This window comes from Scyliorhinus canicula, chromosome 7, assembly GCF_902713615.1.
Source record: "Scyliorhinus canicula chromosome 7, sScyCan1.1, whole genome shotgun sequence".
Taxonomy (NCBI): Eukaryota; Metazoa; Chordata; class Chondrichthyes; order Carcharhiniformes; family Scyliorhinidae; genus Scyliorhinus; species Scyliorhinus canicula.
In genome coordinates, this window is record NC_052152.1 from 59,173,646 (window position 1) to 59,191,727 (window position 18,082).

At 46.7% G+C, this 18,082-nt stretch overlaps 1 protein-coding gene across 16 annotated transcripts in view; it reads left to right on the top strand.

Moving 5' to 3' along the window:
- caska (calcium/calmodulin-dependent serine protein kinase a) overlaps positions 1 to 18,082 on the top strand; it is a 740,678-nt gene that overhangs the window by 674,997 nt on the left and 47,599 nt on the right. For all 16 annotated transcript variants that reach the window (XM_038802093.1, XM_038802098.1, XM_038802088.1 and 13 more), the window contains one exon: positions 1,662 to 1,777. In XM_038802093.1, coding sequence (XP_038658021.1) covers positions 1,662 to 1,777 — 116 coding nt within the window. The remainder of the gene's footprint in view (positions 1 to 1,661; positions 1,778 to 18,082) is intronic.

An 18,082-nucleotide genomic window follows, 5' to 3' on the forward strand; every position in this document is an offset into this window, starting at 1 on the left:
CACCTGCAGCAGGCTCAGTCTGGCAGATATGTCCTTGAGGGTTTGGTCAGTAGTGGTGCTATCGTGTAACTCTTGTAAGGCATGAACTCTCCCACCCAGAGTGCTGTTGCTACCCTCAGTGCTTCTTCCTGTGGTGTTCAAAATGAAAGAGTACTGATTCATCAGACAAGTGAAGGCAAGGTGATAATCAGCAGGAAGTATCCTTGCATATAAACTTCATGTGGTCCAGAGTCAATATTGAGGACTTCCAGGACCACTCCATCCCAACTGTAAATCACTGTACCACCACGTGTGGTGGACCTGTCCTGCTGTACAGTATAATTCCAACTTGACTGTTGCTTGCTGTCCCTTGTGGGACAGGTCTGCCAATTTTGGTGCAAGTCTGCAAATGTTAATGAGGATAACTTTGCACAGTGGACTGGGTAGGGTTTGCCTTTGTCATTTCCAATATCTAGGTCAATGCTGAATGCTCTACCCAGTTTTATACTTAGTCAGCTTTCCTTTAGTAATTTGATACAGCTGACTGGCTTGCAAGACTTTTACAGAGTGTAAATTAAGAGTCAACCACATATCTGCAGTCATGGAGTTACATGTAGGCCAGATCGGGTAAGAACAGCAAATTACTGAACTGAATGTTTTTTTTAATAAGTTGCAGTTTTATGATTATTAATACGGAGACTGACATTTTATTCTAGATTTTATTCATTAATTGTATTTAAATTCTTCTAGCTGCCATGGTGGGATGTGAACTCTGGTTCCCTGAGCTTTTGTCTGGGCCTCTGAATTACTCGTCCTGTAACATTTCCATTATACTGTCCTCTCAGTTTTCACTGATTAAAAATTATAAGACAAAACATTTACAAAATTGCAAACTTCTTTAAAATCTGGTTCATATACCCCATTTTCAAAAAGCCAATAGAACCAAACTATTTGCTGTTATAAATATATGTTTAAAATTAATATTTACATCCCTCGTTTAAAGGCACTGATTGAGGGGCCCAGTATATGTAAGGGGGGTTGGTCGATGAAAGCCATCCCCCTGCTCTTGCTGCCAAACTTTTTCCCCTCACCTCCTACCATCACTCACCTGTGCCTGGGCCCATCAGTGATCCTCGACCTGAGATGGATGTAATACCGGGCGGCACGGTGGTGCAGTGGTTAGCACTGTTGCCTCACGGCGCCGAGGACCCGGGTTTGATCCCGGCACCTGGTCACTGTCCATGTGGAGTTTGCACATTCTCCCCATGTCTGCATGGGTCTCATCCCCACAACACAAAGATGTGCAGGGTAGGTGGATTGGTCAAGCTAAATTACCCCTTAATTCGAAAAAAATTATTGGATATTGTAAATTTTTTTTTAAATGGATGTAATAGTGGCAGCTTCCAATGCCATTCCAATGACAATAGAACAGTGAAGAGTAGCTAGCTTCTGATTGCGGCGATTCTCAGCATGCGGGACTTCAGATCCTAGTGTCCTTGGCACCAGGGAAAGCCCAGTTAAGTGCCTTAATTCGGCAAACTTAATTTGGCACTTAATTCGGCAAACTTTCCCAAAAAGAGGTGACGAGACCAACCCCTCCATTGCCTCCATTAAATACTGCCCTATGTTTTCTTACAATGGCAACCAGGACCTAATTTGTTTTGTTTTTGTTTATACAAAAGGCGTGTTGCATGTATAGCAATGGAAAAGACCAAACAGGAGCAGCAGGCTAGCTGTACCTGGTTTGGAAAGAAGAAGAAACAATACAAGGATAAATATCTGGCCAAACACAATGCAGGTAATTCATGTTTAGTTTGCTGCTAAAGATTTTAATTTCTGTTGCATACATTTACTCTTCATAAATATTTGATGTTTAAAAAATAAAATAATGGGGCTCATACTAGATTGACAAATAAAGTGAGATTTTCTGATTGGAATGTTTTAATGCCAACCATAATCTTTTCAAAATAATGGGGTTACCACCACTATTTTCTTGGCTTGTCCTCCATTTTAACCAAATTAATGTGGGTTTTTTTGTAAATGGTATATGTGTCACAAGTTACTTTTGAAGATAAAGGTTTTAGCAAAAAATGAAGCATTCCAGAGAGTTGAGATTTATATTTTGCAGTATCAGATTGAAGTAAAATACATCAGTATTTACAAATGGAGAAAAACTGCATTGTCAGCCTAGAAATCTATATATTTTGTTGTGGATGTTGCAGTTCTTTAATACTAAAATAGAAATCATTGCAACAAATCCATCAAAATCATGTTTTTGTTATCCATTTAGATCCACTGTAATACTTCTTGATCTGTTGTCAGTTGTTCCATTAAACAGTCTGAGCATCTAACTTTTATGAAAGTTGGCTTGCACTGCACATTTTCTATTTGTATGATAGCATAATCCAGGGATCTAACAACAGCTTCCCTTGTGATCTGGCTTGAATCGCCACATTTGTCATGCATATATTTATTCTGTCATTTCAACAGTGGACCAAATTACTTCAAGGTGAGGCGAGGCTTGATGCGAGTTATTAAACTCTGTTATTTCCCAGTAAAATGAAGATAACAGAACCACAGTTATGATCGGATTTCTATATTCAATCACCTAATTATAATCCTATTTCAGTAGGTGATTTTATTTTGAAAACATAATTCCTCTGTGTTCTGACCTAGGGCAGAACAACCCCTCTGCACAGTCACCCTGTATTTTCTGCATCACTTTATTGTCTGACTGCAAATCATACAACATTGAGGCTTGAACTTAATCCCTTTCCAAAAGAGCAACTAAACAAGTCTGCAACTTCCCTTTGAAACTACCTTTTGTGAAGTTCAACAGAAAGGACTGAGGGGCATTCCATTTCCCGCACTACCCACCTAATGAATGTAATCATCAGAATGTTTCTTTTTTTTTAAATAATTTTTATTCAAATTTTCACAAAATATCAATAACAAATTACAAAAAGAAGAGAGGAAACAAACCCCCCCCCCCCCCCCCCCCCAATATATACAAAAAGGAAATAAATTAACACCCGTCCTCAACATTGAACAAATATACACGCCCCTTCAAAACAAAACAAAGAGACGAACCAACCCCCCCCCCCCCCCCCCCCCCCCCCAGGTTGCTGCTGCAGCTGGCCTTTTTCTACCGTTCTGCCAGGAAATCTAGGAACGGTTGCCACCTCCTGAAGAACCCCTGCATCGATCCCCTTAGGGCAAATTTCACCCTCTCCAATTTAATAAACCCTGCCATATCGTTGATCCAGGCCTTGACGCTTGGGGGCCTCGCATCCTTCCACTAAAGAAGAATCCTCCGCCGGGCTACCAGGGACGCAAAGGCCAGAATACCGGCCTCTTTCGCCTTCTGCACTCCCGGCTCCTCTGCAACCCCAAATATTGTGAGCCCCCAGCCCGGCCTGACCCTGGATCCCACCACCCTCGACAACGTCCTTGCTATGCCCTTCCAAAAGTCCTCCAATGCTGGGCATGCCCAGAACATATGGGTGTGATTTGCTGGGCTCCCTGAGCATCTAACACACCTGTCCTTACTCCCAAAAAACCAGCTCATCCTTGTCCCGGTCATGTGAGCCCTATGCAGCACCTTAAATTGTATGAGGCTGAGCCTCGCGCAAGAAGAGGAGGAGTTCACCCTCCCTAGGGCGTCCGCCCACGTCCCCTCCTCGATCTCCTCACCCAGCTTCTCCTCCCACTTACCCTTCAGCTCATCCACCGAGGCTTCATCCTCCTCCTGCATCACCTGGTACGTTGCCGAGATCCTCCCCTCTCCAAACCACACCCCCAAGAGCACCCTGCCCTGGGCCCCGCGCGGCGGCAACAGTGGGAACTCCGCCACTTGCCGCCTGACAAACGCCCTTACCTGCATATACCTGAAGGTGTTCCCCGGGGGGAGCCCGAACTTCTCCTCCAGCTCACCCAGGCTCGCGAACTTCCCATCCACAAACAGGTCCCCCATCCTCCTGATACCTGCCCTGTGCCAACTCAGGAACCCACCGTCCATTCTCCCCGGGACAAACCGGTGGTTCCCCCGTATCGGGGACCCCACCGAGGCCCCCACCTCCCCCCTGTGCCGTCTCCATTGCCCCCAAATTTTGAGGGTAGCCGCCACCACCGGGTTCATGGTATACCTCGTTGGAGTGAGCGGCAGCGGCGCCGTCGCCAGCGCCTCCAGGCTCATGCCCACACAGGACGCCATCTCCAGCCTCTTCTATGCTGCCCCCTCCCCTTCCATCACCCACTTGCACACCATCGCCACGTTGGCATCCCAGTAATACCCACAGAGGTTGGGCAACGCCAGCCCCCCCCCCCCCCCCCCCCCCCCAATCCCTACTTTGCTCCAGGAGCACCCTTCTCACCCTCGGGGTCCCCTGCGCCCACACAAACCCCGTAATACTCCTATTAACCCGCCTGAAGAAGGCCCTCGGGATAAGGATGGGGAGGCACTGGAACAGGAACAGAAATCTTGGGAGCACCGTCATCTTGACTGACTGCACCCTACCCGCCAAAGACAGCGGCAGCATGTCCTACCTCTTAAACTCCTCCTCCATTTGCTCCACCAGCCTTGTGAGGTTAAGCTTATGCAAGGCCCCCCAGCTCCTAGCCACCTGGACCCCAAAGTACCTGAAGCTCCTCTCCGCCCTTTTTAGTGGGAGCTCACCAATCCCCCCCCCCCCCCCCCCCCCCCGGTCCCCTGGGTGAACAACGAACAGCTCGCTCTTCCCCATGTTGAGCTTGTACTCTGAGAAATCCCCAAACTCCCTGAGAATCCTCATCACCTCTGGCATCCCACCCACCGGTTCAATCGCCAGCGCAAAGAGCAGGGGGGACAGGGGACACCCCTGCCTCGTCCCTCGGTGCAGCCGAAAATACTCCGTCCGACCTCATATTCGTGGCCACACTCGCCACCAGGGCCTCATATAGCAGCCTCACCCACCTGACAAACCCCTCCCCAAACCCGAACATTTTCAGCACCTCCCACAAGTACCCCCACTCTACCCTATCGAAGGCTTTCTCTGCATCCATCGCCGCCACTATCTCCGCCTCCCCTTCTACCGCCGGCATCATTATAACATTCAAGAGCCTCCGTATATTAGTATTCAACTGCCTCCCTTTAGCGAACCCCGTCTGATCCTCGTGAATAACCTGTGGCACACAGTCCTCTGTCCTCGTGGCTAAAATCTTCGCCAGCAACTTGGCGTCTACATTTAAGAGTGAGATCGGCCTGTATGACCCACACTGCAGGGGATCCTTGTCCAGCTTAAGGATCAAGGAAATCAGCGCCCGAGACATCGTCGAAGGCAAAGCCCCTCCTTCCCTTGCCTCGTTGAAGGTCTTAACCAACAGAGGGCCCAGCTGGTCCGCATACGTCTTATAGAATTTGACCGGGAACCCATCCGGCCCCGGCGCCTTCCCCGGCTGCATGCTCCCTATCCATTTGACCAAATCCTCCAACCCAACCGGCGCCCCCAATCTCGCCACCTGCCCCTCCTCCACCCTCGGGAATCTCAGCCGGTCCAGAAAACGACCCATCCCTCCCTCCTCCAGTGGGGGTTCGGTCCGATACAGTTCCTCGTAGAAGTCCCTGAAGACCCCATTGATGCCTACCCCATTTCGCACCACGTTTCCTCCCCTATCCTTAACTCCACCGATCTCCCTGGCTGCATCTCGCTTCCGAAGCTGGTGCGCCAGCATCCGGCTCGCCTTTTCCCCATATTCATACACCGCCCCCTGTGCCTTCCTCCACTGCACCTCCGCCTTCCTGGTGGTCAACAGGTTGAATTCGGCCTGGAGGCTGCGCCAATCCCTCAACAGTCCCTCCTCCGGCACCTCCGCGTATCTCCTGTCTACCCTCACCATCTCCCCCACCAACCTCTCCCTCTCTGCTCTCTCCTCTCCCTGTGGGCTCGAATGGAGATCAACTCTCCCCTAACCACCGCCTTCAGCGCCTCCCAGACCATCCCCACTCGGACCTCCCCATTGTCGTTGGCCTCCAGGTACCTCTCAATACATCCTCGGACCCGCCCGCTCACCTCCTCGTCCGCCAGCAACCCCACCTCTAAGCGCCAAAGCGGGCGCTGGTCCCTCTCTTCCCCCAGCTCGAGGTCCACCCAATGCGGGCATGATCAGAAATGGCTATCGCTGTGTACTCGGTATCCTCCACTCTCTCAATCAGCGCCCTACTCATAACAAAGAAATCAATCCGGGAATAGGCCTTATGAACGTGGGAGAAAAATGAAAATTCCCTGGCCCCCGGTCTCGCAAACCTCCATGGGTCAACCCCTCCCATCTGGTCCATAAACCCCCTCAGCACCTTAGCCGCCACCGGCCTCCTATCCGTCCTAGATCTGGAGCGATCCAGTGCCGGATCCAGCACCGTGTTAAACTCCCCCCCCATTATCAGGCCCCCTGTCTCCAAGTCTGGGATCCGGCTCAACATGCGCCGCATGAAACCCGCATCGTCCCAATTCGGGGCGTATACCTTGACCAGCACCACCCGCTCCCCCTGCAGCTTGCCACTTACCATCACATACCTACCGCCACTGTCTGTCACAATGTTGGACGCCTCGAACGACACCCTCTTTCCCACCAAGATCGCCACCCCTGATTTTTTGCATACAGCCCCGAATGAAACACCTGGCTTACCCATCCCTTCCTCAATCTTACCTGATCCGCCACCTTCAGGTGCGTCTCATGAAGCATGACCACATCCGCCTTCAGCCCCTTTAGGTGCGCAAACACACGGGCCCGTTTGACCGGCCCATTCAGTCCCCTTACGTTCCAGGTTATCAGCTGGATCAGGGGGCTACCCGCCCCCCCTCCCCCGTCAATTAGCCATAACCCTTCCTCAGCCCGCCACGTGCCCGCGCCCCCCGCTCGGCCCGTTCCCCATGGCGGCAGACCCCCATCCCGACCCCCTCTACCTGCTCCAGCTCCCTCTTGGCCATTACAGCAGCAACTCGGTACCCCGCCCCCCCTTCCCCCAGCTCCCATCAGCGAATTTAACATGGTGACCACGTAGGCCCCCACGTCCGACCCCTCCAGCCCTCCGGGAGGCCCAGGATCTGCAGATTTTTCCGCCTCGAGCGGTTCTCCATCTCCTCGAACCTCTCCTGCCATTTTTTATGGAGCGCCTCGTGCGCCTCCAATATCACCACAAGGCCCAAGGTCTCGTCCTCGTTTTCGGAGACCTTTTGCCGGACCTCTCGGATCGCCACCCCCTGGGCCGTCTGGGTCTCCAGCAGCTTATCAATTGAAGCCTTCATCGGCTCCAGCAGGTCCGTTTTAAGCTCCCTGAAGCAGCGCTGAAGAGCCTCCTGCTGCTCCTGCGCCCATTGCATCCATGCTGCCTGGTCTCCGCCCGCTGCCATCTTGTACTTCTTCCCTCGCACCTTCTTTGGCTTCACTACCACTTTTTTACTCACCCCACTCCTGGTCCAAGCCATACACTGCTGGGGAAACGTTTCTGACTCCTTCCCACACCGGGAAATGTCGAAAAAGTACCGTTGGGGGCCCTAAAAAGAGCCCAAAAGTCCGTTCCTAGCGGGAGCTGCCGAACGTGCGACTTAGCTCCGCATAGCCGCAACCAGAAACCATCAGAATGTTTCTGATCATCCAGGGTGCACAAATTTAGTACACATTCTAGCAAATGCCAGCAATATGAGGTATCAGAGAATCATGACATGATTAAGCAGAGTCAGCACTGTTTTATGAAAGGGAAATCATGTTTGACAATTTCTTGAGAGTATTTTGAGGATGTAACTAGTAGGATTGGTAAGGGAGAATCAGTGAAGGTAGTGTATTTGGATTTTCAAAAAATATTTGAAACGGTGCAACCCAAGAGGTTATTATCCAAGATTTAGACTTGTGTAGTTAAAGGTAATATATTAACATGGAACAAGGATTGGTTAATGGACAGAAAACAGTGTTGGAATAAAGGGGATATTTGTGTTTTCAAGCTCTAACTAGGAGGGTACCACAAGCATCGGTCCTTGGACCTTAGCTATTTACAATCCATATGAATTATTTGGATGAGGGGACAGAATGCAACATTTCCAAATTTGCAAATAATACAAAGTTAGGTGAGAAGGTAAGTGATGAGGACAAAGAGGCTGTAGAGGAATATAGAGAGGTTAGGTGAGTGAACAAGAACATATCAAATGTAGTACAATGTAGTGAAGTGTCATGTTATCCACTTTGGTAGGAAAAATAAAAAATAATATTTTTTAAATGGTGAGACACTGGGCAATGTTCGCAATCAGAGTGACTTACAGTATTATTTTACATGAGTGACAGAATGTTAACGTGCCGGTACATCAAGTCAGGAAGGAAAGTAGGTTTTTGTTACAAGATTGGTGGAGAAGTCTTACTACAATTATTCAGGGTATTGCTGGGGCCACACCAGAAATACTCTGTGCAGGTTTTGTCCCCTTACCTACGAAAGGGCAAACTTTTCCTGGGAGTAGTGCAATGAAGGTGCACTAAACTGGTTCCTGAGATAAGGAGATTTTCCCTTGAGGGAAGATTTAGTAGGCTAGGCCTAAATTCCCTGTATTTTGGAAGAGTGAGAGGTGATCTGATTGAAACATATAAAATTATTGGGCTTGACAAGGTGGATACCGAGAAAATGTTTTCTCAGCAGAGCAGTCTAGAACATGGGGTCACAGTCTCAATATAAAGGGTTGGCCACTTAGAATTGATATGGAGAAAGATTTCTTCATTCCAAGACTGTGAATCTTTTAAACGCTTCACCTCGGGGAGCTGTGCATTCTCATTTGTTGAGTATATTCACTACAAATGGCAATAGATTTTTGGCTACTCAAGGAATACAGAGATGTGGAGATAGTGTGGAAAAGTGGAGTTAAGGTACAAGATCTGCCATGATCCTCTAAGGTGGAGCTCACTCAAAGAGCCAAATGGCTCCTCCAGCTCCTATTTCCTGTTCTTATGAAAACCCCACTCTGTTTTAAGAACTGGGAGGAGGAATAGACAATTCAGCTCTGCAAACCGAGTGTGTCATTCAATATAATGAGTCTTAACTCCATTTTCCTGCATGCTCCCCATATCCCTTGATTCCCTGAGAGGGATAAATCTGTTTTCAAAACTTAAAATAACCTTCCTTTATTCTTACAAAAGCCTGAAGGCTGACAATACTATTCAAAACAATTTTGTTTAAAATATATTGACACAATCAAATGTAATGTGCACATTTATATCTGTTTTAAGCCATGGCAATTCAGCTAAGTCGATCATTCTGTCACAGGATGCAGTATTGAGTCAGAAGGAGCAAGAAACTCCAATCCCTGGTGTGTCTTGAGTCCATTGATTTTTTAAAATAAATTTAGAGTACCCAATAATTTTTTCTCGAATTAAGGGGCAATTTAGCGTGGCCAATCCACCTAACCTGCACATCTTTGGGTTGTGGGGGTGAAATCACGCAGACATGGGGAGAACGTGCAAACTCCACAGGGTCAGTAACCCAGGGCCAGGATTCAAACCCGGGTCCTCAACGCTGCAGTCCCAGTGCTAACCACTGCACCACATGCCGCCCTTTGAGTCCGTTGATGTCACCCAGGGCATCAAAATGGGAACTGTAACTTGACCTCTAATCACTCTGAATTAATGGAGAGAAATTTATCAGCATGATATTTGGTCCTGATTTACCTAGTGATCCCTGCTGGACGATGAACCATATCAACATTGATTACAACAGATCAAATACAGCTCTCATGCCACCACCTCTCCATTCCATTAAATGCCAGCATTCATTATCTGGACTTAACAGATGAAGAAGAGCAACTAAGGCAGAGGACTGACAGCACACCTGGAACTAACCATATCTCGTTTACTGCCTTCAGAAAAGGAGAAGAAACTTGAAGATGAGATGGGAATTATTATAATTCATTGTTCTGTTGTCAGCAGAATTATATATACCAACTTTTTATTTATTGATTTATGGGATGTGGGCATAGCTGGCTAGATGAGCATTATTGCCCATCCCAAGTTACCCTTGACAAGGTGGTGGCGAGCTGCCTTCTTGACCACTGCAGTCCCTGAAGTGTAGGTACATCCATAGTGTTCTTAGGAAGGAAGTTCCCGTATTTTGACCCAGTGAAACCAGGATGGTGAGCGACTTGGGAGGGGGACCTCCAAGTGATGCTGTTCCCAGGTCTCTGCTGCTCCTGTCCTTCTAGATGGCAGTGGTTGTGAGTTTAAAAGGTGCTGCCTAAGGAACCTTGGTGAGTTCCTGCAGCTCATCTTGTAGATGGTACACACAGCTGCCACTGTTAGCCGATGGTGGAGGAATTGAACGTTTGCGAAAAGGGTAGAATCAAATGGATGCCTTGTCCTGGATTGTCTTGAGTTGTGGAGCTGCACTCATCCAGGCAAGTAGAGAGTATTCCATTACACTCCTGACTTGTGTCTTGTAGATGATGGACAGACTTTGGGGAGTCGGGAGGTGAATTACTCGCCACGGGATCCTAGCCTTTGACCTGCTCTGGTAACCACAGTATTTTTATGGCCAGTCCAGTTCAGTCTCTGGTCAGTGGTAACCCCAGTATGTTGATAGAGGGATTCAGCAATGTTAATGCCATTGAATATCAAGGCGTGTTGGTTAGATACTCTCTTGTTGGAGATGTGTGTGGCGTGAATATTACTTGCCACTTGTCAGCCCAAGCTGACACCTATAATCTAGAAAAACATCCCAAAGGATTTCACAAAGGTGCAATAAAAATTCATTGGATCATTAGTCAAAAAAGATGTTGGAAGAAGGGGCAGCACGGTGGCAGAGTGGTTAGCAGTGCTGCCTCACGGCGCTGAGGTCCCAGGTTCGATCCCGGCTCAGGGTCACTGTCCGTGTGGAGTTTGCACATTCTCCTCGTGTTTGCATGGGTTTCGTCCCCACAACCCAAAAGATGTGCAGATTAGGCGGATTGGCCATGCTAAATTGCACCTTAATTGGAAAAAAAATGAATTGGGTACTCTAAATTTATTTTTTTTAAAAGATGTTGAAAGAAATGGCCAAAAATGTAGTCACGGGGCTGAGTTTCAATGAGAGGGAAAGAGATGGAGAACCAGAGGAGTTTAAGAAGGGAGTTCCAACGGTATAAAGCCTAGTTTGTTGAAAATTAAGGTAACCAAAGGAAAGTGGGGATGCACAAACGCCCAAGTCAAACAAAAATACAATTTAGAGGAGTTGGGAGAACAGATTTAAACACAAGAATGAGGTATTAGGGGACTGAGAGACCATGTAGGGCAGCAAGAGCAGAATAATGAGGAAATAGAACTTGCTGCAAGAGAGGATACGAACAACAGAGTTTTGATTTGCTTAAGTTTATGGAGGGTGAAGAATGGGAGACTGTTCAGAAGAATGTTGGAATAGTTGAGTTTGGAGCTGATAAAAGCTTAAATGCAAGTTTCTGCAAAAAGAGACTGCAGAAAAAAATTTTATCGTGGAAAACTGAAGGAAAAATCAAGAAAGCCTGATGAAAAGCTCAAGAAGCAAAGATGCAGAAGGGAATCACCAGAGAAAAGCTCCAAAGAAAAACTTGGAAACTGAAAGCAGAAATGAAATTCCTTGTTGCAGCAGAAGACTCCATTGAATCCTGTAGAAGTCCAGCTTTAATACCCAGAGTGTGAAGAATCAGCCAACCCAGCAGGAATGAGCTAAAAATTCCTGGACAACACAAGGTGTGGAAAAAAGTTAAATGTGCAGTGGTGTATGAACATATGGTGATCCAAGCAAAAGAAAATAAATAAATAATTAAAAATTAATTGCTACTATGTCAAAAGCTGGGATTCAACACTTCCAACACCCAAGGACATTGAGCTAAAGCGTGGATACTCTAACCCGTCGACCCAGGCAGCCAATGTAGGAAAAAATGAAATGCTGAGATCGCAAATGCCTTTATTGTGGGAGCCCACCAAATCCATCAAGTGCAGAAGCGTACAGCCATGCAACCTTAGATTTTTGGAAATCTCTTAAAGCTGAACATACAATTTTAAAATTTAAACCATGGATCAGAAATCCTCTTGCAGATCGGTATGGACTTATTCAAGGCCCAGATCAATCACAAACTTTGGGGCTTTGGAGAAAGAGATTCCTTAGATCCACGATTGTTTCAGGTCTGGATAAAAAGATAGAAGCTGAACAAACTGCTTTATTCAGTAGACCTAATAGCTGTAATATAATAGCTAGACAAGGAATCAACGAATCATCTACAAAATCTGATGAAGTTTAGAAGTAACAAAATCCTCCTAAGTGCTAAATTTAGTAGCAGTCAGGAGAATCTGTCGACACCTTCACGAATGAGTTGTACAGAGGGCAGCACAGTGGCGCAGTGGGTTAGCCCTGCTGCCTCACGGCGCCGAGGTCCCAGGTTCAATCCCGGCTCTGGGTTACTGTCCGTGTGGAGTTTGCACATTCTACCCGTGTTTGCGTGGGTTTCGCCCCCACAGCTCAAAGATATGCAGGTTAGGTGGATTAGCCATGCTAAATTGCCCCTTAATTGGAAAAAATTAATTGGGTACTCTAAATTTTTTTTAAAAATCTAATGAGTTGTACAGGATAGCTGAAGACTGCGATTACAGTAACCTGAAACCTGTGCCAATCAGGGATAAAGTAGTTGGAGGAGTGGCATCATACACCCTGACGTGCCTCACTCAAAGGAAGACCTAACCTTGAGAACCCCATCCAGATTGAGAGAGCAAATTGTGGGACAAAGCAAACAGGACACTCCAGGCCAAGGGTATAAAGAAAAAAGAATACAAGAGAACCCTGCTCATGATCCACAACTAGGACTGTTTACTGCTCAGCCAAAAAGCCTGTGTCGTCCTGAACCTTTTACACAAAATTGGCAAGGTCAACCAAGAGGAACCTGGATCCCATGTTTAAAAAGGAGTTTCCAAGCTCTTTACGAGACTGGGGTGAGTGGATGCAAGATCACACCAAGGGCCAATGCTAAACCAATGTGCCTGATCACCCACTCTTGAAGCAAACGCAGCTGCAGGAGGTGACAAATATGGCAGGCATCTCCCCAGTCACACAAACAACTACATGGTGTTTCAGAATGGTCTCAGTCTCAAAACCAAACAGACCTATTGTATTTGTATCAACTTGATACAACTCAATAAAGTCGTAATCAGAGAAGTGCATTCAATGACCTCAGTGGACATAAGCCTGACTAAACTCTTTGAGAGCATGGTGGTTTCAAAACTCAATGCCAACAGCAGCTTTTTTGGCAATTTCCCCTAGACGAAAAGTCCAGATTGCTGACGACATTCATCACCCCCTTTGGCATATTCTATGTCATCCACCTGTTGTTTGGAATCATCATGGCCCACTAGAAATATTTCAGCATACAATCACAGTCATTTTGCAAGGCCTACAGAATGTCATCTGCCATGTGGATAATGTTTTCGTTCACAGCACAACAGTGGCGGAACACGTACAAAAAATTCAGCAATTCTAAAAGGCCTCTAGGAAGTGGGACTGGTGCTAAATGAAAAATGCGAGTTCTCCAAGACATCAATTCCTGGGGTACATCATCTGCAAAACAGGCATCACCAAGTACCCACAGTAAACTGTGACAAATGTAAAAATTGGTATAATATTTGTGACAGTAATGTTATTTAAAACTCTGGTTTAAAATATATACAGGCAGTATGTCTACTCCAGCTGTAATTAAAAAGTCATAAAGGTGAGGTAATCATTAATTCCAACCACTCACTTGGTTTCAGTTAAAGGGCTAATGTGATCATGCTTTGATTGCTGGAGATTCCCTGTAGAGTAGATCATTTATGAGGGAGTATTGTTTAGTTCTAGCTAAGCAGGTCATGGAACCTAGTGGGTTGCAGATGATGTAATTAATGGGAGGAACCTGGTCTGTCTGTAGTTTTGCAGTCTGTTCTAGGATTTTAAGTTGAACAGCTGCTTTGCCAAATGCTGTTAGGTTTAGCAGAAGTGCACTGGATCTGCTATTGAAAAGAGCTCTCCAAAGGTCTGCACCGCTAAGCTAAGCAAGAAACTTGTTGTGTTAACTTTATTTAGTTGTGACATTTGAACTGTAATGGGTTGCTTAATTGGAATTAGTTGCGGGTGCAGATAATAAGTTCCAAGTTTTTCTTTTTATTTAAGAACTGTTTAACTGATCATTGTAAAGCTATTGCTTTGATAATGTAGTTAATTTTGTGTTTAAATTAAAGTTTGATTTCAAATAAAAGATACCCGTTGGTCAGAGTCACCGCTCCTAGGGTGAAATGTCCTTTCCTCAGTTTTACAAATTGAAAAATTGTTTGGGATTCTTGTTCGGTATCCTAACAAAAGTTGGGGACTGGTCCAGTAGCCTAACAAAATTGGGGGCTCTTTATCAGGATTAAAATATATAATTCCTAGTTTGGTTTGGGATTGTTGAATTTAAAGACAGTGTGTGTGAGGCTTTCTTTCAGGTCTTGATTCTCTTGTCAGTTTGAATAGGGAGTGACTGGTGCAATGTCTCTTTCAGTGGCTCTGAGTGGTTTACTAAGGGTGGTAAAAACAAAGCTTTGGAATTTGGCAGTCAGGCTGCAGTTGGCTTTACCTGATGGGTTGAGGAAGGTGGAGATAATTAAAACAATAGCTCAGCATTTAAATTTGCCAGAGACTCAGTGATTGGAATTAGTTAAAATTCAATTGCAAATAAACCATTAGAAATGCAAGAAAAAGAGCGTCTCAAAACGGTAGTAGTAGTAAGGATGTAATACGTGGGGTGAAATGGGATAACTTGTAAATATGTTGAATAATGACTTGATGGGGAAATATAGTATAAGGGCCTGACACATAAAAGGGTTAACATGCAACTAAGTACCATACCATCCACACAGTGATGTAGGAGAACTCATGACAGTGTCTTCCGGGGGAAGCCGTGAGCTGAGCAGTCGCACGAAAGGTGGCTCTCTCGTGGGAACTTTCCATGAGACCCTTTAAACTCGCCAAACGGATACCAAGAGTACAAAAAAGCTCCCCAACCGAACCCTCATTTAGTACCCAACTGACGAACCAGCAGCCAGAAAGGCCAGCAAGAGCAAGAAGAAAAGCCCACCCCAGAACAGAAGCACCCACCTGGCGAACCAGTCTGAACATATCGGATTAATTAAGACCACTAACGGCGACCCAGTCATCGACAGAGAAGCTAATGGAGTCTATCTCCGCAGAGCTTCAAAAGCACAGAGAGATTGTAAAAATAGACCTCATGGTGGCAATGAAATCGGCAATAAAGGCCATGCTGGCCCCCATAAATTAAGCGGCGGACAGAGCGGAACGGAAACTGGAGGCCCAAGAAGTGGCGGTAAGCAACCTAGAAAAAGGAGCCACTAACCAGGATGGGCGGGCAGATCACCTCACTTGAAGTCAAGGTTGCAAGGTTGGTGACGACCCAGAAGGCGCTAAAGGGGAAGGTAGACTACCGAGAAAACAGGCCCCGCCAACAGAACCTTCGACTCATCAGGGTACCGGAGGGTGCAGGAGGTAGGAACCCAACAGAATTCAGTTTGAGGATGCTCGGAACACTGGTCAGGTGGGAGGGCCTCACCAAGCCCCAGAGGTGGCCACAGGGTGCTCTGACAAAAAACTAAGTCGGAGGAACCACCACAGGCAATAATAGTGAAACTACACAAATTCCAGGATGAGGAACGGGTCCTGAAGTGCGAGGAGCATGTGGTTGTGTAAATGGGAAGGACACACCATCCGCATTTATCAGGACATTGGAACTGACCTGGCCAGGCACTGGGCAGAGTTTAATAGGGTCAAAACCGCACTGTTCCAAAACCAGGTACGATTCGGCATGTTGTACCCCTAAGACTATAGGCCACGTATAATGACAGAGAACATTATTTCAAAATGCCAGAGGAAGCAAAAAGTTTGTAAGGAAGAGATGATAGTCTTTCTTCAGGAGATGCACTTAAAAGAGAAGGACCAACTGAAGGTAAGGAAAAGCTGAGTGGGACAGACATATCAAGCGTGTTTCGACACAAGGGTGAGGGGGGTATGGCCATACTGTCGAACAAAAATGTAGCCTTTACTGCACCGAACACGGTGACTGACCCAGGGGGATGCTACATGATGGTTAGAGGGGCCCTAGAAGGGGTGGTTCTAGTAAATATACACGCCCCAAATTGGGACGACGCTGAGTTCATTAGAAAGACCGTGGCAGAGATCCCCGACCTCGACTCCTACCAATGTTTCATGACGGTCGACTATAATTGTGTTCCCGACCCAAAAGCTGACAAGCCCAGACCTAGATTGGGGGCTGAATCAGGAATGGCAAAGGAGCTAATCATCTTCATGGGACAGATGGTGGGGGTAGGCCTGTGTATGTTGAACCACCCAAAAAAGAGAAGGAGTTCTGCTTCTTCTCCCATGTCCACAGCTATTCCCAGATAGACGTCTTCGTAGTGGGTAAGTCTGTGCTTCCAGGGGTGGTAGGGGCGGAATATTCTGCGATAGTAATCTCTGACCACGCACCACACAAAATGGATGGGAGGTTGGAGACGGGCAGGGCTCAGCGCCCCCCCTGGACACAGCCCTCCACACCGACGAGGTGTTCTGCGAAGAAATGTCACAAGTGATTGACAGATATGTAACCTTCGACCAGAATGGGGTGGTCTCTCCCTCCACAGTCTGGGAGGCACTGAAGACAGTGGTCAGGGAGGAAATAATAGCGTATAGGGATCACAGAGACAAGAGGGAAAGGGCAGCCAGGCAGTGGCTGATCGACTCCATATTGGAAGTGGATCGATAGTACTCTACGGCCCCAACAATGGAGCAGCTGGCTGAGGAAAAAGCTACAATTGGAATTCGACCTGCTCTCCACTGAGAAAGCAGTGAACCAGCTTCGCCTGGCACCTGCCGGAACACCAGCTGAGGAAATAGGCGGCTGGAAGAGAGACAGCGCAGGTAAGGGTCGGGAGTGGTAGGGTGGTCATTGCTCCACATGAGATCAACGGAGCCACCTTAACTTTCCACTAGGGACTGTACACCTCCGAGCCCCTGGTGGGGGATTCAAAGATTGGATTGGATTGGATTTGTTTATTGTCACGTGTACCAAGGTACAGTGAAAAGTATTTTTCTGCTAGCAGCTCAACAAATCATTAAGTACATGGGAAGAAAAGGGAATAAAAGAAAATGCATAATAGGGCAACACAAGGTGTACAATGTAACTACATAAGCATGGTATCTTATGAAGCATACAGGGGTGTAGTGTTAATGAGGTCAGTCCAGAAGAGGACAGTAAGAAGTCTTACAACACCAGGTTAAAGTCCAACAGGTTTGTTTCAAACACTAGCTTTTGGAGCACTGCTTCTTCCTCAGGTGAATGAAGAGGTGTGTTCCAGAAACATATATAGACAAATTCAAAGATGCCAGACAATACTTAGAATGCGAGCATTTGCAAGTAATTAAATCTTTACAGATCCAGAGATAGGGGTAACCCCAGGTTAAAGAAGTGTGAATTGTCTCGAGCCAGGACAGGTGGTAGGATTTCGCAAGCCCAGGCCAGATGGTGAGGGATGAATGTAATGCAACATGAATCCCAGGTCCCGATTGAGGCTGCACTCATGTGTGCGGAACTTGGCGATAAGTTTCTGCTCAGCGATTCTGCGTTGTCGTGCGTCCTGAAGGCCACCTTGGAGAACGTTTACCCGGAGATGAGAGGTTAAATACCCTTGACTGCTGAAGTCAATTCACACCTCTTTAACCTGGGGTTACCCCTATCTCTGCATCTGTAAAGATTTAATTACCTGCAAATGCTCGCATTCCAAGCATTGTCTGGCATCTTTGAATTTGTCTTTATGTATGTTTCTGGAGCATACCTCTTCATTCACCTGAGGAAGGAGCAGTGTTCCAAAAGCTAGTGTTTGAAACAAACCTGTTGGACTTTAACCTGGTGTTGTAAGACTTCTTACTGTGCTCACCCCAGTCCCAACGCCGGCATCTCCACATCAGTCCATAAGAGGGCCATCTAGGACTCTGGTAACAGCGGGAAAGAAGCTGTTTTTGAGTCTGTTTGTGCGTGTTCTCAGACTTCTGTATCTCTTGCCCAATGGAAGAAGT